The sequence below is a fragment of the Macrosteles quadrilineatus genome, unplaced genomic scaffold, assembly GCF_028750875.1.
Source record: "Macrosteles quadrilineatus isolate MER2022 unplaced genomic scaffold, UCM_ALF_1.0 Scaffold_7__1_contigs__length_78375512, whole genome shotgun sequence".
Lineage (NCBI taxonomy): Eukaryota > Metazoa > Arthropoda > Insecta > Hemiptera > Cicadellidae > Macrosteles > Macrosteles quadrilineatus.
This window is the reverse complement of record NW_026542600.1, coordinates 15,448,502-15,466,557: the sequence shown is the minus strand read 5'-3', so window position 1 is coordinate 15,466,557 and position 18,056 is coordinate 15,448,502. Positions and strand designations below refer to the sequence as shown.

The following is an 18,056-nucleotide window of genomic DNA, read 5'->3' as shown; positions in this document are numbered from 1 at the left end:
TTTCCTGAATTGGGCGTGTTAACAGTTTACAGTTTGTATATTTATGAGACAATTGTTTTTGCAAAACAATTTCATTTATTATCCTCTGCAAGTAAATATAACACACGCTTTCAAATTAACCTTCCTAGACATAATTTAGAATTCTAAACCAAAAAACCTTCATATACAGGATTAAAATTTCTTCAAAAATTACCCATTTCACTTAAAAAAGGAAATAATACAAACAGATTCAAAAGCCAACTAAAAGACTTATTGATAAGAAACCCATTTTATTCTATCAAAGAATTTTTAAATTGTAATTTCGAAACGTTAATTTGAATTCCAGATACTAACTAGTTTTACTCTGACGTAATCGATTTTATAATTTGTTTAAGTAATAACACTCATTTTTAGTTTTACTGTATAGATCCTTTGTAATGAATTACTTTAATTATTTAGTTTATATTTTTTTCTTTATGTTAGTTTAATGACGCTATTTAAGACATATTGTCTAAACTTGAATAAAGAATATTTGATTGATTGATTGATTGATTGATTGATCCCTTCCCCTTCGGTTTCATGTATAACTCAATCAATTCAAACCTGAAACACCCAGATCGAAACTCGCCTGTTGTTATTTTAACATCTCCTTAAATTTTTTTAACTTCAATTTTCAAAAAAGAATCGGTTGGAAAAGTCTAAAGATAAATATTTGTATGTAAAAAATACAAAATGGTGGATATCTGGTTAACGAAGCGATTTTGGAAAAAATGTTATTCTTGATTTTCTGTTTATTTTTACCCAAGGAATCACTAGGTAAAATATCTACTCTATAAACACCCAAATCTATCTCTTGTTTTAACACCCTGTATGTGATGTATTCTTATTAATTTAAGTGAAAAATGTAAGCTGGTAAAGGTATTTTATAAATAGGTCTAATATGAATGTACTGGTGATACGAATCTTTTTCTTGTCTTTAGAACTGTAAAGTAAAAGTCCACTCAGTAGGCGCATCGTACGATGTACACTAGTTTCTTTCCATGCGTTGCGAAATCCTAAATTTGCCGTCCTCTTCAACCCAAGTTATCTATTGAACCACTGATTGTAAAAAATAAAAAAATATATATTTTACGCATCAAACTTTTGGCTATAACTTTGCCACAGACAAAACCTCTCCAACCCAAAAATATAAAAAATTCTCGCATGCAAATTTTTTCATGTTACAAATCACGATTTAAAACTATTTCACCATACATATCAATTTTTATCAATTAGATCGGTAAATAGTTTGAAGTTCCAACAAAATAGTCATCGAGTAGGACTAGCCAAGAAGCTATGTGCCAATTTTCAAAATTTTAGTACAACTTTAATTACACCAAAACACAAGATTATTGAAGTCTTGCGTCAAGAGGACTATCGTTGTTTTTAACAGAATATACTTTTGACCTTCCGGCACTGTTGACTCAGCGAAACTGAACTTATATTTTATCGTATTTCATTATATTAAAACTGCTGTTTCATTAGGTCAAATTCCCAATGTGTCAATCACTTTAACATAGACTACGTTTTTAGCACTGACTATTATTTGACTACCTGGGATTTTTGATCTACAGACACTGCAAACATTGTAGTTTATGACCTATCGGCATAAGTATAAATTATTTGACCATCTGGCACTGTTGACATTCTTTAACACGTCCATCTGTGATTATTGATATTTGATGTTTTTAAGCGGTCAAAGAGGAGCCAACAGTTGCAACAGTTGCAATACTTAAAATAGTTTTACTATAATTCTGTTTAGGAATCAAGTTGTAGCATTGTTTTTCTCCGAGTTGGAGAGGATACTGGTATTTGAATATATAGATTAATTGATTACCATTAGTAATGTTAATGTTATTATAGTTAATTGTTGTATGATTAACTCATCGTTCCCCTTAAATTGTTCAACTATCATAAATTCTCTCAAATAAGTTAAAAAATCTTAGCAAAAAAAACATTTTCATTATTATTATTAATAAATGTTAAGCAGGTTTTCCACCACTGTATCTAGTAACGCAACTATCACAAGACTACATAGAAATTGTAATATAAGGATTAGTTTTAAGAAGTGACGCATGTTCAATGTACTTACGCTACAAAACAATGAATAAAGAATGTTTTGACTTTGACTTTGACAACATCATCTGACTACAATTATTATAGATCCAATTTTCTCCAAAATCGTCTAATATTAAGCTGTCATAGCATTAATTTTCTTAAAAAATCAATCAATTTGTTAAAGTGTGTTTTAGTATGTTTTATACTTAAATCCAACAAAGTCCCAACCACTCTTTCCTTTGTAGGAAAAACGAATACAAGTTTGATACGTTGGCAAGGCGTTAAAATTTCCACCCACCATTTCCCAATGATGGTTGGGCCAACAATTTGTGCTACTTGGGAACTTTGTCTTGGTATGGCAATACATTACCGTTCACAGTGATGTTGGGTAAAAATTGTTTATCAAGTCTGTTGAGTTGATGGCGTGGACAATGATGATTATTGGTTTGGTTATGTCAAGGTTTAGTTTGAGTCCATTCTTTGCTGTCCACTCCACAATTCTGTTGATGTCGTCATTCATCGAAGTAATTGTTTCATTGGCCACACTGATTTAAAATGAGCGTACACTTGTAAGACATCAGCGTAAGAATAAAACTTGGTGTCTTGTAAGACTGAGCTGATGTCATTTATGTAGATATCAAGAATTAAGAATCAAGAAGTTTATTCAGCAAGTAATACATGATTACAATAGGCTTCATCAGTTATTCATTGAAAGACAGTACCAAGATAATAATAATAACATTAGAGTAAAATCAATATAGATTAAAATTAGTAACAACAAAATAATTAAACAAGTCAATAAAACCCTTACAACAACAACAAGACATTCGAATACTCATAGTAAATAAAGGACCCAACACTTAGTTTACACTATACTTATATCACATTCTAAAAATTCCTTTATAGAAAAAAATTTGTGACTAATAAGCCAACCATGAATCTTATTTTGAAATGATTTTAAATCTAACAACTTAAATGATTCTGGAATTTTATAAAAAAATTATTTGTTGATAATTGTGATTCTTTGCATACTTTTCTAGCCTTGGTATTGGTAAAAAAGTTAAATTGGGAATAAAAAAGTAATTGGGATAGTAAAAAGTAAAGGGCCAATTGATCCTTGAGGAAAAACACAATTGGTACCTGCCTCTAGTCAGACATAGTTTTGTCATGAGACACACACTGCTTTTGGCCATGAGGATATGATCTCATCCAGGATAATGAACTATTAGAAAAAACCTATTATTTTGAGTTTGGTAAGAAGAATTTCATGATTCACTGTATCGAAAGCCTTGCTAAAATCAAATTATGTTATTACTGTACATTGACTACGAAACATAGCAAGGCGTATGATATCAGTGATCTTCAACAGAGTAGTTTCAGTAAGATTGATGGAAACCTGATTGAAATTTGTTTAAAATACTGTTTTCATGTGGAATGTGTGCATTACCTAATGTTGAGCCAAACCGGCCATTAAACTGATTTTTTATGAGGAACAAAATGTAACCCCATTGAAGTGTAAAAATCATAACAAAATAATAAGAATAAGACTCAATAAGAATTTATTAATGCCATTAAACTTAGTACAGTAATAGGCAACGTCAAACAGTAAAACACATAGGGTTGTATGTAGCATTTTTGAGTGTTTCAACTTAGATACTACTTTGAAATATCATGTCATAATTTAAAAATAATAAGTTTATTGTTAATGTTTTTCTAGCTCTTAAATCATTGAACTTCATCATTATTTTATAAGAAGCCTGGTATTAATATTATGGCACCTCTTTACTATCGTCATAAATGATTTATCCTTAAACAATCAAACCTTACAATTTGCAGACAACACCACTCTGATCAAGAGAGGCAGGGACATAAGCCAACTACGCACTGATGCGGAATGTCTTCTTGCTAGTGCAAAGGAGTGGTTCAACCAGAATTTGCTAAAGATAAATGACCAGAAGACTCAATCACTGCTGTGCACACTCAAGCCAAACTATCTGGGTGAGGAAGCTGTTAAACTCCTTGGCTTCTGCATTGAATCCAGGTTAGATAGGAAACACCACATTAGCCAGGTATGTGTCAAGCTTGCCAGAGTGGTGTATCTCCTAAAGAAACTTGTGTTGGTCAGTGGCGTAACAAAAGGGCCCGCAATGCGAGGGGCCCGGGAGCTGAGGGGGCCCGCGAACCGGTGAGCGGGATTCGGGAAACGGTGAGTAGAGAGGCCCGTGAGACAAGTGGGTCTGAAAAATTTGGGTTCATTCTTATTCAAATGTATTACCATAGATAAAACATAGTTCCTTAGTAGATTTCCCATCCTTATGGAACAGCTGAGCCAATTTTATTGTTAGTTCTAGTTCTGTCCGGTTTTCTTTAGATGTCGTGTTTTGTTTACAATTTGTTTCTATTATTTTAGGGTTACTTTATCATTATTTGTGTCTCGCTGTTTGGTTATATAGCTAGTGGACGAGTTATTGTTTATTATGATTAGATTAGTTTTATTTGGTTAAACAAGGTATTAAATTAATGAAATAACAATAAACAAATTTTAACAAAATACGACATCTACAGAACACCGGACAGAACTAATGATAAAATTGCCTTCAACTGTTCCATAAGGATGGGAAATTTACCAAGGGAGTATGTTTTATCCATGGTATTACCTATCAATCATTCAATAATTGTATTGAACAAGTAATAACATAAAGTTATTAATAATTTGATGTTATCGTTTAATTTCCTTAGGCCTCTTTCTTACTTTAGGCCTCTTAGTCTTTAGTGATAACGAACTAAAGTAACAAATTTAACTTTTTATAACGTGGGTCATTGATTATTATGCAATCTTACTTTCGTCACCGGGAAAATCACTTCTCAGTGATTTCGTACACTGCTTATGTCGTCTGCAAACATTTTGAAACATTAATTTACCTGGAGCTGGAGTCATGAACTGCTCTGAAAAGCTTCTGGTCATGAGATGGGGCTATTAATATTGTATTATTTTATATTTTAGTTTTGCCCCGATATTGATTGTATTTCGTTAAATACAATATTGCTACTCTGCTGACTTTGTTAGCTTATATCTTATTTTACGTCACAATTAACCAATACTATAGACATATATGTTTAAACACCTGAAATCCATACAAAGATAAAATTAAAAAATGCAATAGGCTATTTTAGCCTGTGATAAAAGTACGTCAATCTTTTAAATTAACCAACTTTTAGTGTATGTGTTAATTATAATCAAAGATTAAACTAACCTATTAAATAAATACTTTAATACTTTATTTTGAAATGGCGTCCATACGAATGAAGGTATTTCAAGCCAAGTATGAATGGAGATGAGTGTAGGATGAGTGGCGCAACCTTGTAGTCTTGATAGTGAAAAAGGCAGACATATTCTTTAGACACAGCTGTTCAAGGGGCCTACAGTTTATAGAGGAATCCGAACCACATTTTTGCCTTGTAATTAACAAATTAGTCTAGTTATCAGGATAGCAAAAATGGATAACATGTGTGATAAATTAAATGTAAAACCTCCTTGATATAATCATTCTGATACGGATGGTAAAATAGAAATTTTTATTTTATTTCAAAACTATTTACAAACGCTATAATGATGTAGTGATGTAACTTTTTGATAAAACCATGAGTTAAATACTTAACACTCCCTTTTATGGAACATAATCCATAATTTATTTACTACTCTATTTATGACTAATCTGTTTGATAATTGTAAAGGTGGTCCAAAAATAACTCTGTGGGGAGGGGGAGGGTGTTTGATTATGTTGTATCGGTGGTCTAAAATAGCTCATGAGAGGGGGCCCAAAAAATAAGTTTGCACGGGGTGTCCGTAAAAATCTGTTACGCCACTGGTGTTGGTCATCACTAAACCGTACTTGTCACAGTGTACCATGCTCTCTTTTAAAGCCACGTAAGCTATGGCATCACAATCTGGGGTCATGCAGCTGCAGCGCACGACATCTTGAAGATTCTTCAGAAGATGGCTTTGAGGTTGATTACGTCTGCTGGGCTCCGTCTGCAGGCCTATCTTTAAATACCTAAAGGTTCTGACCATCTACAGCCAGTACATATTAAATAGCATGGTACTAATTAAAGAAAATTCAGCAAAACTTCCTCGACGTGAGGACCAGCATTCCTATCAAACTCGACATGGCCATCTCCTTGACCTACCTAGATGCCGACTAGCCTGGACTCAAAATGGCTACCCCTTCTACACAAGTAAGCTCTATAACACACTACCAATTTAAGTGCGCAAGCTGAACATTAGGGCCTTCAAGGACACCCTGAGAGACTATCTGGAGGGCAGACCTCTATACTCACTAAGTGAGCTGGCCGACCCACCACTTTTTGTTGGCAACCCGCCGCCATCTTAGTATAGTAATAAAAAATAGTATTATTGTGACAAAATCTATTCCGACTTTGTCGGTCACCGATGCAGTGTTCAAGTATCAAGTATGGATTATGGTTGTGAGTCTACTTTGTTTGTATTTTCTCATTAATAGAACCAGGCAAGTTTAAGTACCCGTTGACTGCAGGTTTTCTGCAAGGGGCAAGTTATTATTATTTATGGTTTCTTACACACTGGGTGAAGGAATCTTAAAAGTCTTTTTTTATAATTCAAACAAAAATCTTAGTGGTATTTTCTTTCATGTTTAGCAAGACCAGTTAAAAATAAAGCTTTGAAGAACAAGTTTTTAAAAACAATCTTTAATTCTGTTATGTTTTTTACAATTATCACAAGATCCTTAGAAGAGGTAGTTTAGTTGAAAAAAATTTTCAAACATAGTATTTTCAAAGTTTAACATTAAACTAACAATTAAAATTAAAACTTTTAAAAAATTAACAATTATAAATTCTTGAACAATTAACCTATAAAACTTTTTTTTTACAATCACAGTTTATCCATACGATAATTATTTCATAATTACCGTATGCTCTTTGGTTGCGGTATGCCTAACATAGTTTAAAACATCAATACAATGTTAGATAGAGATAGGGCAGTGACTAGTAAGTTAGAGATAGGAGTAGTTCTTACAATATAAGTGATCTCGGACGATGCTATCAACTTCATTTCTAGGCCTATCAGTGCTCTTCCTGGTTTTGCAACACTTTTTTGGTTTGGATTTTACGTTTCTTCCTGATTTTTCCTCTAGCGAAACATGCTTTGCTTTCTTAGGGTTTCCAATTCCAGATTGATTGGTGCTAGTTATGGTTTCGTCAACCATTTTTTGTACTGACCTTTTGTTTCCTCCTGATCTCGCCTCTATTGAAACATTTTCTTTCATTTCCCTAATATTTTGATTTCTTGGATCGTTAGTGCTGGTTTTAGTTTGGCCATTCTTTTTTTGTTGACAATTTATGTTGCCTACCGATCGTGCCTCTACTAGAACATTTTCTTTTACATCCTTAATATATTCAAGTTTGATTGTATAAGTAGCAGTATTAGTTACACCAATCTTTTTTGGTCGAAACATTGGTTGACTTTGAAGAATAGATTCTTCCCAAGCATTGAGTTGTTTCGACTGCAACAATGAATATTTGTAAGGCAAGAAATAATCATCATTTTCATTGTACGATTTTTCATATTCCTCCATCATAGTGAATACGCTCTTATTCTGGTCATCTCCAGCTCTTTCAACGTCTCCCTCATTGGTTACGAGAGGCTCCTGACTAGCAGTGGGCGTACACACTCCTTGGCTTATGTCCGATTTGAAAATCTCGGATAGGAAGGTGTCCATAAACTCACCCTGAGCTTGTGGTAGGAGCTTATCTTGTTTAACGCAAACTTGAAAAAATTTTTTAGAAATGTTATCCATTTCAGACAATGAAGTTGGTTATTCTTGCTGTTGATTTTTCATCCAATGAAGGTGTGGCAAAGGTTTTAAATCTGAAACAAATTATTAAAAACTAATATATTTTTTTACTTTAAATTAATAATTGTTTTTAGGAACTACAAGGGAACAAAGAACATGATTTACATAATAGTTGTGTATCCGATACAATATCTAAAGTTTGTTGTATGTTAAGTGTAAACTAGATGTGCCAAAGATCATTGTTAGCCTCAGCAGCATCGGTTGGTGCCGGGACCCTGAATCCACCCTTCCTATAATGCAATATCGCCTCAGCATACAGTTCCCCAGGCTCTTCCAGTGTTGTGGGATACTCTCTGTCCACAAGAAAAGGTAAATGAGATTAATATGTGTAAAATGATGGTTTTATGGGAATTTAAGCCAAATGTTCTCCATTGTCTGAACTCAATTATAATATCGCTTCACCAGTTATAACATAATGTTTGTGCTCGTAAGGATGAGAAATTTTAAGACATAAGACAACATTAGAATAATTTAAAAATATATGTGATTTGTAATTTACAACTGAGAATTTATGTCATTAGTTACAAAAGTAAACATTAATTAACTTAACTCTTTATTGTGCATTGGTACGTGAACAAATAAAGGAACAAATCAATATTTAGTATTTTAGATGTATAGGGAGTGGCAAAATGATCTGACGGTTTTCTTTGACGCAATGTCGAGAGGTGGAGGGTGGTGGGAATAGGGTTAGTCCAAAGCCTACATGCGGACATTTTTAGTAGCCATTGAGCTGTGGACAGCAGAGCACTAGTGATGGGACAAACGACCGATTTCAACCATCAGATGTTTAAATGTCGCATGATTGAAATCAGTCGTTTGAATTCATCCGACGATGGTTTCGCTTTCATCCGATAGTCTTCAGTTGGATTATTCATTCTTTGGTTTTATAGAGTAGTGGGGTGGGGAGCTGCCGGAGACAGATAAAACTACTTGTGAATGAATGGATAGATAGACCCTCTGTTTGCGCGCCTGATCAGATAGATAGTTTTGGTAGTGTGGCGTTTGGTGTTTCTATCCAGCCCAGCTCCATAATTCGGAGAATTTACCCCTGCATGAATAAACAGATAAATCATCCCATCTGTTTGAGTGTTTTAGATTTTTTGCCTGATTAAAGAACTAACATGTATTGTAAGAAAATTACTTCCCTCTTCTATGTTTTATTTTTATAATAAATACTCTATATTTAACTTATTTTCCATTTGATTCAAATTATTTAACAATTTCATGTTACTTGTTTACAAGGTTTGTTATTTATTATTTAAGGAGACAATATCCATTTTTAAAGTTTCTTGTTCATGTAATTACAGTTAATCTTTAGATGTCTCCAATGATTTATGACCACTCAGTATATTAGCAATTTACTCACGTCTTACAGCCATGTAATATAATTATATGCCATTAATTAAGTATCACGGCTGTTAGTACAAATAATAGTAGCCTATTAATAATTTAAACTATAAGTAATTAATAATATCCACATGAATGCATAAGTTAATGTTGAGCTGAGCAAATAATTTACCTGTTAAGAAATTAATAACATATTTAATACTCTAAACATTAAGATCAGGGGTGCCCAGAGGGGGGGTACTGTGGCGTGTTTGCGCCACAGGAATTTTTGGGGGTTCTTATTTTGAGATTTTTGGGGAGGATTTTTTTTGCTAGCTGTCATAATGAATGTATAATTTTGTATAAGCAGCCCGAAAAAGTGTTTCTAAGTAGCTCACTATCACCACCAACAACATTTTGCCTTTCATAATTAAGATAGCTTCTAAGACTGGTAAAAACGGACCTTGCCAGACAATCCTTAATATACCAGTGTCAAATTTTACTTGCTACATATGTTTTGGTGGTTCTTTAACTCCACCATCGTCAGGATTTAAAAAAGATCCACTTCTGGAGGTGTCGTCAGAATACGACAAACATTTAATACAAAACACGAAATGATTACAGATAGGCCTGTCAATTCCTACATTGCCGTCGGCAGGACTGGAAGTACGTAAAGTAAACTGAATCAGGTTCAGGTTATGACGGACCGACGTGGTCTCTTGATTGTCGTCTGCATTTTCAACAGCTGATATTGGACTATTGTAGTGACTGAGAAGAGTATTGAAAATATAATGGGATTCATAATTAATTGAGTGTTTTCACTAAAATATTTTGTACTGCCAATAGTTTTATGTATATTTCAAACTCCTCAAAGTATTTAATAAATTTCCTTTTCTGTAGTAATGTAGAATATCGAGACCGAGACCATCATTTATATCCAGCATATAAATTGGTTATTATTGTCAATAATTTTGAATGGAAAAATCAATTATGAATCCCATTATATTTTCAACACTCTCCTCCGTCACTAGAATTAGTCCAATATCAGTTTTTAATAACACAAACACCAATCCAGAGACCACGTCTTTCCATCATTACTTGATTCAGTTTACTTTCAGTCCTGCCCGCGGCAATATATACACGCGTGAATTGATAGGCCTATCTGTTATTGTTTCGTGTTTTGTGTAAAAACGGATTGTCTGACAAGATGCGTTTCTACCATTATTAGTCATAAAAGGCAATCCTGGGGCTATCAAAAAGAATTATAAGATTACTTCGTCACAAAAACCTTTTGTACTGGTGGCAATTAAGAGCTATTGAGGGTATTTTGCCCGGCGACTTTTTTAGAAGGCAGCCTGGGAGTGGCGAACAACAAGTCTGTTTTATTTCATGACTCTGCCTATAATTGTGAAACAATATACTTTTTGCCAAAGTATTATTAATGCACTTAAAGCTGTTTGAATTCTTAAGCCCGGTTAAAATTAATGCCACCTAATATATTGTACAGTTACAGTACTGTTTTGGAGTAGAGTAAATCACCGAGTGGCCCATATTGTACGTTTTGAAGACATTGTCTATTGCAATACTGAGCACACATATTGGCTGACAATACAGATTCTGAATTGTGAATTAAAAACTTTTATTTCGTCCATTAGTTAGATTTATATTGATGTATTATTAACGACAGCGATTGATGTATGAGCGTGTGTGTTGTGTGTGTGTGTGTGTATTGATTGTGTTGTGTGTGATTGATGTATTATATGATGCGTGTAAATGACGTTTCATATTAAACATTTAATTTTGATTATCAGCAAGTTTGTTTTTCGTACCTCAAGTTTACTAAATACTTTAAATGCTTGTTTTATGAGGTAAAGGGAAAATTGTCAGATAAATTGGTGAGGAGAGGGTAGGTTTAAATAGACGGCAGCATACATTGGGGGGGACTACTCCTTTTGCTTGGGGGGGGGGATTGCACCTCTGGGTTTGGGGGGGATGGGCACCTCTGATTAAGATAATTGGATGATATCTTATAAACCAAAATTAACACCATGTCTACTTCATCGAATGACTACGTACGGTCATGGACACACCAAAATTACAAAAAACACAATCTTTCCTTTATTAATCTTGTAATTCCTCCTTTCAACTCGAAACGACCGGCACTACAATCCTGACGTACACCCTGAACTAGTCTCTAAAACCAACTGGCTCCATCGAAGCCAGGCTTGCCACCGTCGTGCTCCATAGTTGAAAATTTCTCCCAAATGGTCGTGACACCAAATCGAGGGACAGACTTATTTTGTCATGGTAGTCAGTTTGCAATGACAATAAAATTATAATATGCTCCTTTTTTGTAAGTTTAATAACCATTGATGACATTAAAATATGGCTTTATATATTTCGGCATGAATAATTAGTCTAAAAACAGCGTGAAAGTTGAAAAATGTACCCTAGGGACACGTCATGGTCGTGAATTTTGAGACTTTAAAAATTTGAAAAAAATACCTAGAACCTATTTAAAACCAAATAAATGTGTGTAACATGTTGCCACCGTCCCAAAAAATATTAAAACACATAATTATAAACTACAAATCCAGTATATACAAAGTAAAAGGCCAGGGACATGAAAACGTACGTTTTTAAATTTTCACTCACACACTAACAGTAGCCTACCATTGAAATGTTGAATACCCTGACCGCAGCAAACCTGCTGATTAAGCAAATTTCCATTTGCATGTTTAGATTTTAGACTAAAATATCTCCTTACAAATGTCATATTTATTCCCTATTTAAATAACATTAGTTTATCGAGTACTTAGGTTTGCTTCTAAAAGAAAAGTAATTGTAAGTGTTTTTTATAGTTAAATGTTAATAGTAGCCTATAGTATGAAATAAATAGTTTTTCCAAATTTGATCAAAATATGTTCATAAACAAGTAAACGTTACACGATTTACTTTTCTCCATAAGAATAACATGATATAGGAATTTAAAATTTACAGTTTTTTTTCCTCCTTAATCCTTAAGTCCATGACAACCCTTCAATACACTAAACTATTTATTTTTTTAAGCTCTACAATGTAGTTTAGAAATAAATTGCAAAATTTTATGTTTTTTGGGTCAAAAATGGGAAAAACTCAATTTTTACTCCCTAAAACCTTCTAAGGGAGTTTGTAAAATATCAATAAGTTTATAAGAATAAGTTTATAAATAGCAAGTTTATAAATAATTTTTGTTATATGCAATAGTTTAACAATATTGTGATTAACTTTATTTGAATGTAAACTATAGGCTACACACACTGACTTAAATGCTACATGAGGTAAATTACCTGTTTATTTAAGCGTGGTTACAAATACCTGGGTATTTTACATCTTTCTCTTGTAATGGTTTAGTTTCAAGCAAATTTCCCATTATAGGGAATAGGTCTCATATTAAAAAACACAGGACTATTTTACTTTTCACTATAACTTAAATGTTTCAGAGGTAAAAAAAAACCATCCGTTAAAATTCATATAAGGCAGAACCTCGATAGTCAAAACTTTGTGGAGGGTGTTAAACTAGATACTATAATGTCAAACTACTTATAAGTAAGGGATTGTAGTGGATTTTTACACAGAGGTAAATTCAAAACACGAGAAAAAGCAAACAAATTGAATGAATAGTATTTAACTCTACAAAAATTAAAAAAATCCCCACCGCAACAAACCTGCAGACTAGGCCTAAGCGAATTTCCATTTGCCTGAAATGATTTTCAATTACATCTATTTAAATAACATTAGGTTTAACAAGGTTTGCTGCCTATAGGGAGGGTAATAAAGTTAGTTTTTTAGTAAAATATTAATAGTTTAGTATAAAATAAATAAATTTGCCAGGTTTGATCCAAATATATCCATAAACAAGCAAACTACAACAGTTTGCTTATTCTCCATAAGCATGGGAATTTGGGAACATGGGAATTTATAATCTACAATTTTCTCTGTAACCAATAATCATACAGGAACACCTCAATACTATAGGCCTATTATTTGCTTTTTTAAGCTCTTCAAAATGGTCTAGAGAAAATTTGGGAAATGTTATTGTTAAGCTTTGAGGGTCAAAATTGAGAAAAAATAATTTTTACCCCATAAAACCCCGTTCTCATGGTCCGATCATGTTGGTTTGTGAACTCGTTGAATAAATGTAGGTTTACAAGTTTGTGCCAATTTTTTTGAGATCGGATAATTTTTTATCGAGTTAAATTGCTAACGGGCACATATATTTAAATATAATATATTATATATACAGGGTGGTAAAAAAGTCCCAGGACAGTTAAATATTTTAAAAAATAATGCAGATAGAGCTACAATAATTGGTACAAAGTTACAGGGCATAAAACTCCATTTTAACACATATTCAGTGATCCAATAACTCTTCAGGGGGACGGCCCACAAGGAGTCGGAAGAAAATCTTAAATGGGAGCATAGGTCAATATGCACATAAAATTAAAGGTCTTTTTTTAGTAAAATACAATGCCGCAAACCACACTTCAAAAGGTTGATCCTGCGCTAAATGACAGCTGTTCAAAGATTCATTTAATTTACATTGCTATCATACCCTTACTCCACAGGGGGCACAGCCCAAGGAATCGGAAGAAAATTGTTAACGTAATCATAGGTTGATATGCACATCAAATTAAAGATCTTCACTAGTAGATTACGATACCGTAAATTCATGCTCAAAAGAATGTCTGAGTAAAAAATGGCAGTCGTTCAAAGATTCAAAATGGCGGATTCAAGAAATCTTTGAACATATGCCATTTTGCCCAGGATCAACCTTTTGAAGTGCGGTTTGCGGCATTGTATTCTACTAAAAAAGACCTTTAATTTGATGTGCATATTGACCTATGCTTCCATTTAAGATTTTCTTCCGACTCCTTGTGGGCCGTCCCCCTGAAGAGTTATTGGATCACTGAATAGTGAATATGTGTTAAAATAGAGTTTTATGCCCTGTAATTTTTTACCAAGTATTGTAGCTATATATCTACATTATTTTTTAAAAATATTTAACTGTCCTGGGACTTTTTTACCACCCTGTATAGATAGATACATGTGAATTTGAACGGATGGTCTTTTTGGCTTCTAGGGACATCAAAATTAAAAAACAAATCGGTCCCGGGTCCAAGTCTTACCATGAGTAGGCCTAATAGCTATTCCCTGGGAAATTCGGTAATATTCCCCATATGGAAAATTTGCTTATATTCCCTATATGGGAAATTCGGTACTTACTTACTTACTGCTAAAAACTTATCACCTTAAGCTACGGCCACAGGGCCGTTTTCATGCTTATGTGGAAACACGCAAAATATTTAGGCGGCATTAAAAAGAACACACGCTCCCTACTGCGGAAAAACACACTGTGTGTGCCCCATTAAAATAACAAATAATTAATACTGCTCATATTATGTGTTTTTTCACGCTGCGTTAGTGCACAAAAAAAACCGCCTGTGTGGCCGTAGCCTAACATCTCTACTATAGGCTACATTCTTTGTCTTCTTATAGTATAAAATTGTTTTAATATTCAACTGCATTTTACTTTGGATGTTAGGAAAAAAAGTTAATGAGATGCTCGAGTATTGAGTTTTTGCGAGTACGAAAACAATAAGTAGGCCTATGCTAAAGTTTTTTTTCTTCGTGAACCCGTCATCGGCTGCTACCTACATTCACGACATCACAGCCCGTGTCGAACTATCGAGGTCCTACCGTATGTATATATATATATTTATATTTAAAGTGTTTTCCCGTTAACTTAACACAATACCAGTAGGCCTAACTAGAGCAAAAATCCGCGTATTTCAATAAGCTAATATTTAGTATAATTCTCGGTAGGCCTACATTAATTCAAACCAGTTCATGAACCCATTAGGCCTACTTATTTTGTAAGTTACATTTTTAAACTATCAAAATCATGTAAAAGTTGTTAACCCTATCTGTTGTACACAATGCTTCTCGTCACGTTAGGCTATTAGGCCTAGTTGTAGCCTAATCCATCTTTGCAGAAACCAAATTAAGTGGTAGCCCTTATTTAAAGAAGATCCATATAAAAATGGCCCTCAAAAGGCCCGTAGCTCATGATGTAGGGTAACTTAAATTTGATTCTGGCCTAACTTAGCTAAACCTAGGTAGGCTATTTCAGTTAGATAAGAATAATTTTGTATATGCCTATAGCCTGCTATAATAGTTTGATCATAATTTAAGTAGGTTTTGTCATTCAGATCGGTAGACCATAGCTAAATAGGCATACAACTTAAGATAATCTCCAAAATCCAAACTTCTGAGTTATAGCATTACATACGAATAATTAACATTAGGGTGATTAGGAGGTTTAGGACGCCCGAGATTTAGGACGCTGAAAATGATAAAGAAGTACCAACAAACTATTCTTATCAAATATGATTGATAGGACCAAATTAACTTTAATATTACCTTTATTAGTAGTTTTGTGGTTTTTGAAAAGGGCATAGAAACTATTCACAAAAAATTTCAAACAAACTCGAGATTAAAAAATTGGCGCACTATTTTCAACTTTCAATTTCAACTTCTCAACAACGAAAGTAGGCTATTCATTCTTCTAGCTGTTCATTCTGTTCAAAGAAGAAGAAACCCGGATTCGAAACTTCGGGATAGTAGGCTAAGTTTCGGCGATGGCTGATATTTATTTATTTATTGCTCTTGAAAATTTTTACATTGTGTGGCATATAATAGTTATTCTAATATTTATAGTTACAAGAGGTTATTTTAAAATTACTCTTTAAATTAAATTTAACTCTAATATCATTAGAGTTACCTTAAGTCATTATTACTTTAGTATCATTGACTATAAAACACTAGTGGTATATAGTCGATGCTGAAATTCAATGAGCGTTAATGACGTCAGTACCTATATTTATTTATAAAAAAATTGTAATTTCCATTGTAATAATGACTTAAAACTACGCAACCCTTACGCATAATGTTCAATGATATCTCGTAAATTAATCATTCTCAAGGATCAGCTTAAAGCAATCTTAATTATATTTCGGTCCGAAAGTAAATAGTTAAGTACAAACAAATCATGAAAATTACATTCGAATGAGAAAGAAACATTTATTATTACCCATCGACGCAGTCTCTCGTCAGCCGTAGACATTGCAAAAATAAGTACCCCCATCACAGCAAACCTGCAGACTAAGCGAATTTCAACTTGTCTGATTACATTTTTACCAAAATATTTCCATAAATAAGACATACTTATTCCCAATTTAAATAACATTAGATTTAACGAGCTTTTAGGTTTGCTACGGGGAAGGTAAAACAGGTTTTTGACCATAGGTCAATAGTATAGGATGAAATAAATAAATTTGCCAAATTTTATCAACATACATTCATAAACAAGTAAACGACAACAAATTTCATTTACTCCATAAGAATAACATGGGAATTTTTAATTGCGTTTTTTTTTTAATTTTCTCTGTGACCGTTAGGTGTTCAACAGCGCTTCAATTAATATACTAAATTATTTCATTTTTAAGGTCTAGGCCTACAAAATGGTTTAGAAAGAAATTGCAAAATCTTTTGTTTTTATGGTAAAAAATGGGGAAACCCCATTTTACCCCCATAACCCCCCCCCCCCCCAAGGTCTTAAGCCCCTAAAGTCCCGGGTCTAGGTCTTACCATGAGGCCTACGGTAATAGCTTATCCCCAATATGGGAAATTCACTAAAACATATTTTAGATTTTAAAATAAGAATGAAAATGTGATTACTAGTATAATCCGTAGTCAATGTAATCAGCCATCCTGAGTTTTATACTTATTTTATTTGTATATTGTAAAATGAAGATGTCCATTTGAAATAAAATAAATAAATAATATCATAGGTAAATTAATATAATTCACTTTGAAAAGTGCTGACACTCATGTTATTCTATCTTACAAATCCATATGATTTTTTCATAGAGATTTCGTGTTGCTCATTCTTGATGTAGAGTAAATGCTTATTATTTCTTCCTTGGGATAGCTTTAAATATTGTGTTTTATGATACCCTGAGGCAAGCAATATATGTAACAAAAACCATATATAACAAACTATATTAAAGGTGGCCGTAGTGGTGGGTCCACGCTTCCGGTCACCATCACAATGAGTCACCACGTCAAATTGCCAATTCCAATCCAACATTATCGTCTTATTGGTTGTCGTAGTGGCACTTTGACGCGCCCCCGCATATTGTAGTTCGTATGCTGTTGCTTGGGAATGGGAAGCCACCCAAATTTTGCGTGTAGCGTGTGAAATTTACAGCGTGATATGTTACAGCCTGAATGGAAGTAAAGGCAGTTAAGTTACAGCTCTCGAGTATTTTCTTTCAGACAGTAAAAAATATTATACATCGATGTAAAAAATAAGATCTCAAAATGATAGGTCAATTAGTTCTCTGTGTTGTAAAATTAATAATATGCTTTTAATGCTAGCAACATCCATGTATTTATCTAGATTTATCATAGAGTATGTTTAATCTATGGACTTAGACTTACTTTATCCAATGCGTTTATCGAATTGGATGTCTATGGCTGAATAAATATCATTTTTTTATTCCAGACGATTTTGGTTTTAAGACTTTGATCAAACTCGACCAATCCAAAGCGTCTTGGAGTAAAAAACGTCCCATGGTCCCATTGGCTGATTCCTGTTTGGCTCCAATTAGCTAGCTCAAAATGTAACAATTAATTATTAATTATTTTTATATTTTAGTT

General features: G+C 33.3%; 1 protein-coding gene across 1 annotated transcript; it reads right to left on the bottom strand.

The window, feature by feature from the left end:
- Positions 1–7,096: 7,096 nt before the first annotated feature.
- On the bottom strand, positions 7,097–15,844 carry LOC128997776 (uncharacterized). The gene is made up of 2 exons (XM_054423457.1): positions 15,756–15,844; positions 7,097–7,981 (listed from the first exon to the last, which is right to left on the bottom strand). Exon 2 carries the CDS (start codon positions 7,908–7,910, stop codon positions 7,107–7,109), a length of 804 nt encoding a protein of 267 aa, XP_054279432.1. The 5' UTR covers positions 7,911–7,981; positions 15,756–15,844; the 3' UTR covers positions 7,097–7,106.
- Positions 15,845–18,056: the final 2,212 nt, after the last annotated feature.

Bases quoted from the DNA above. Each gene is read 5' to 3' on its own strand.
- LOC128997776 (XM_054423457.1), bottom strand. From the start codon at position 7,910: ATGGATAACATTTCTAAAAAATTTTTTCAAGTTTGCGTTAAACAAGAT.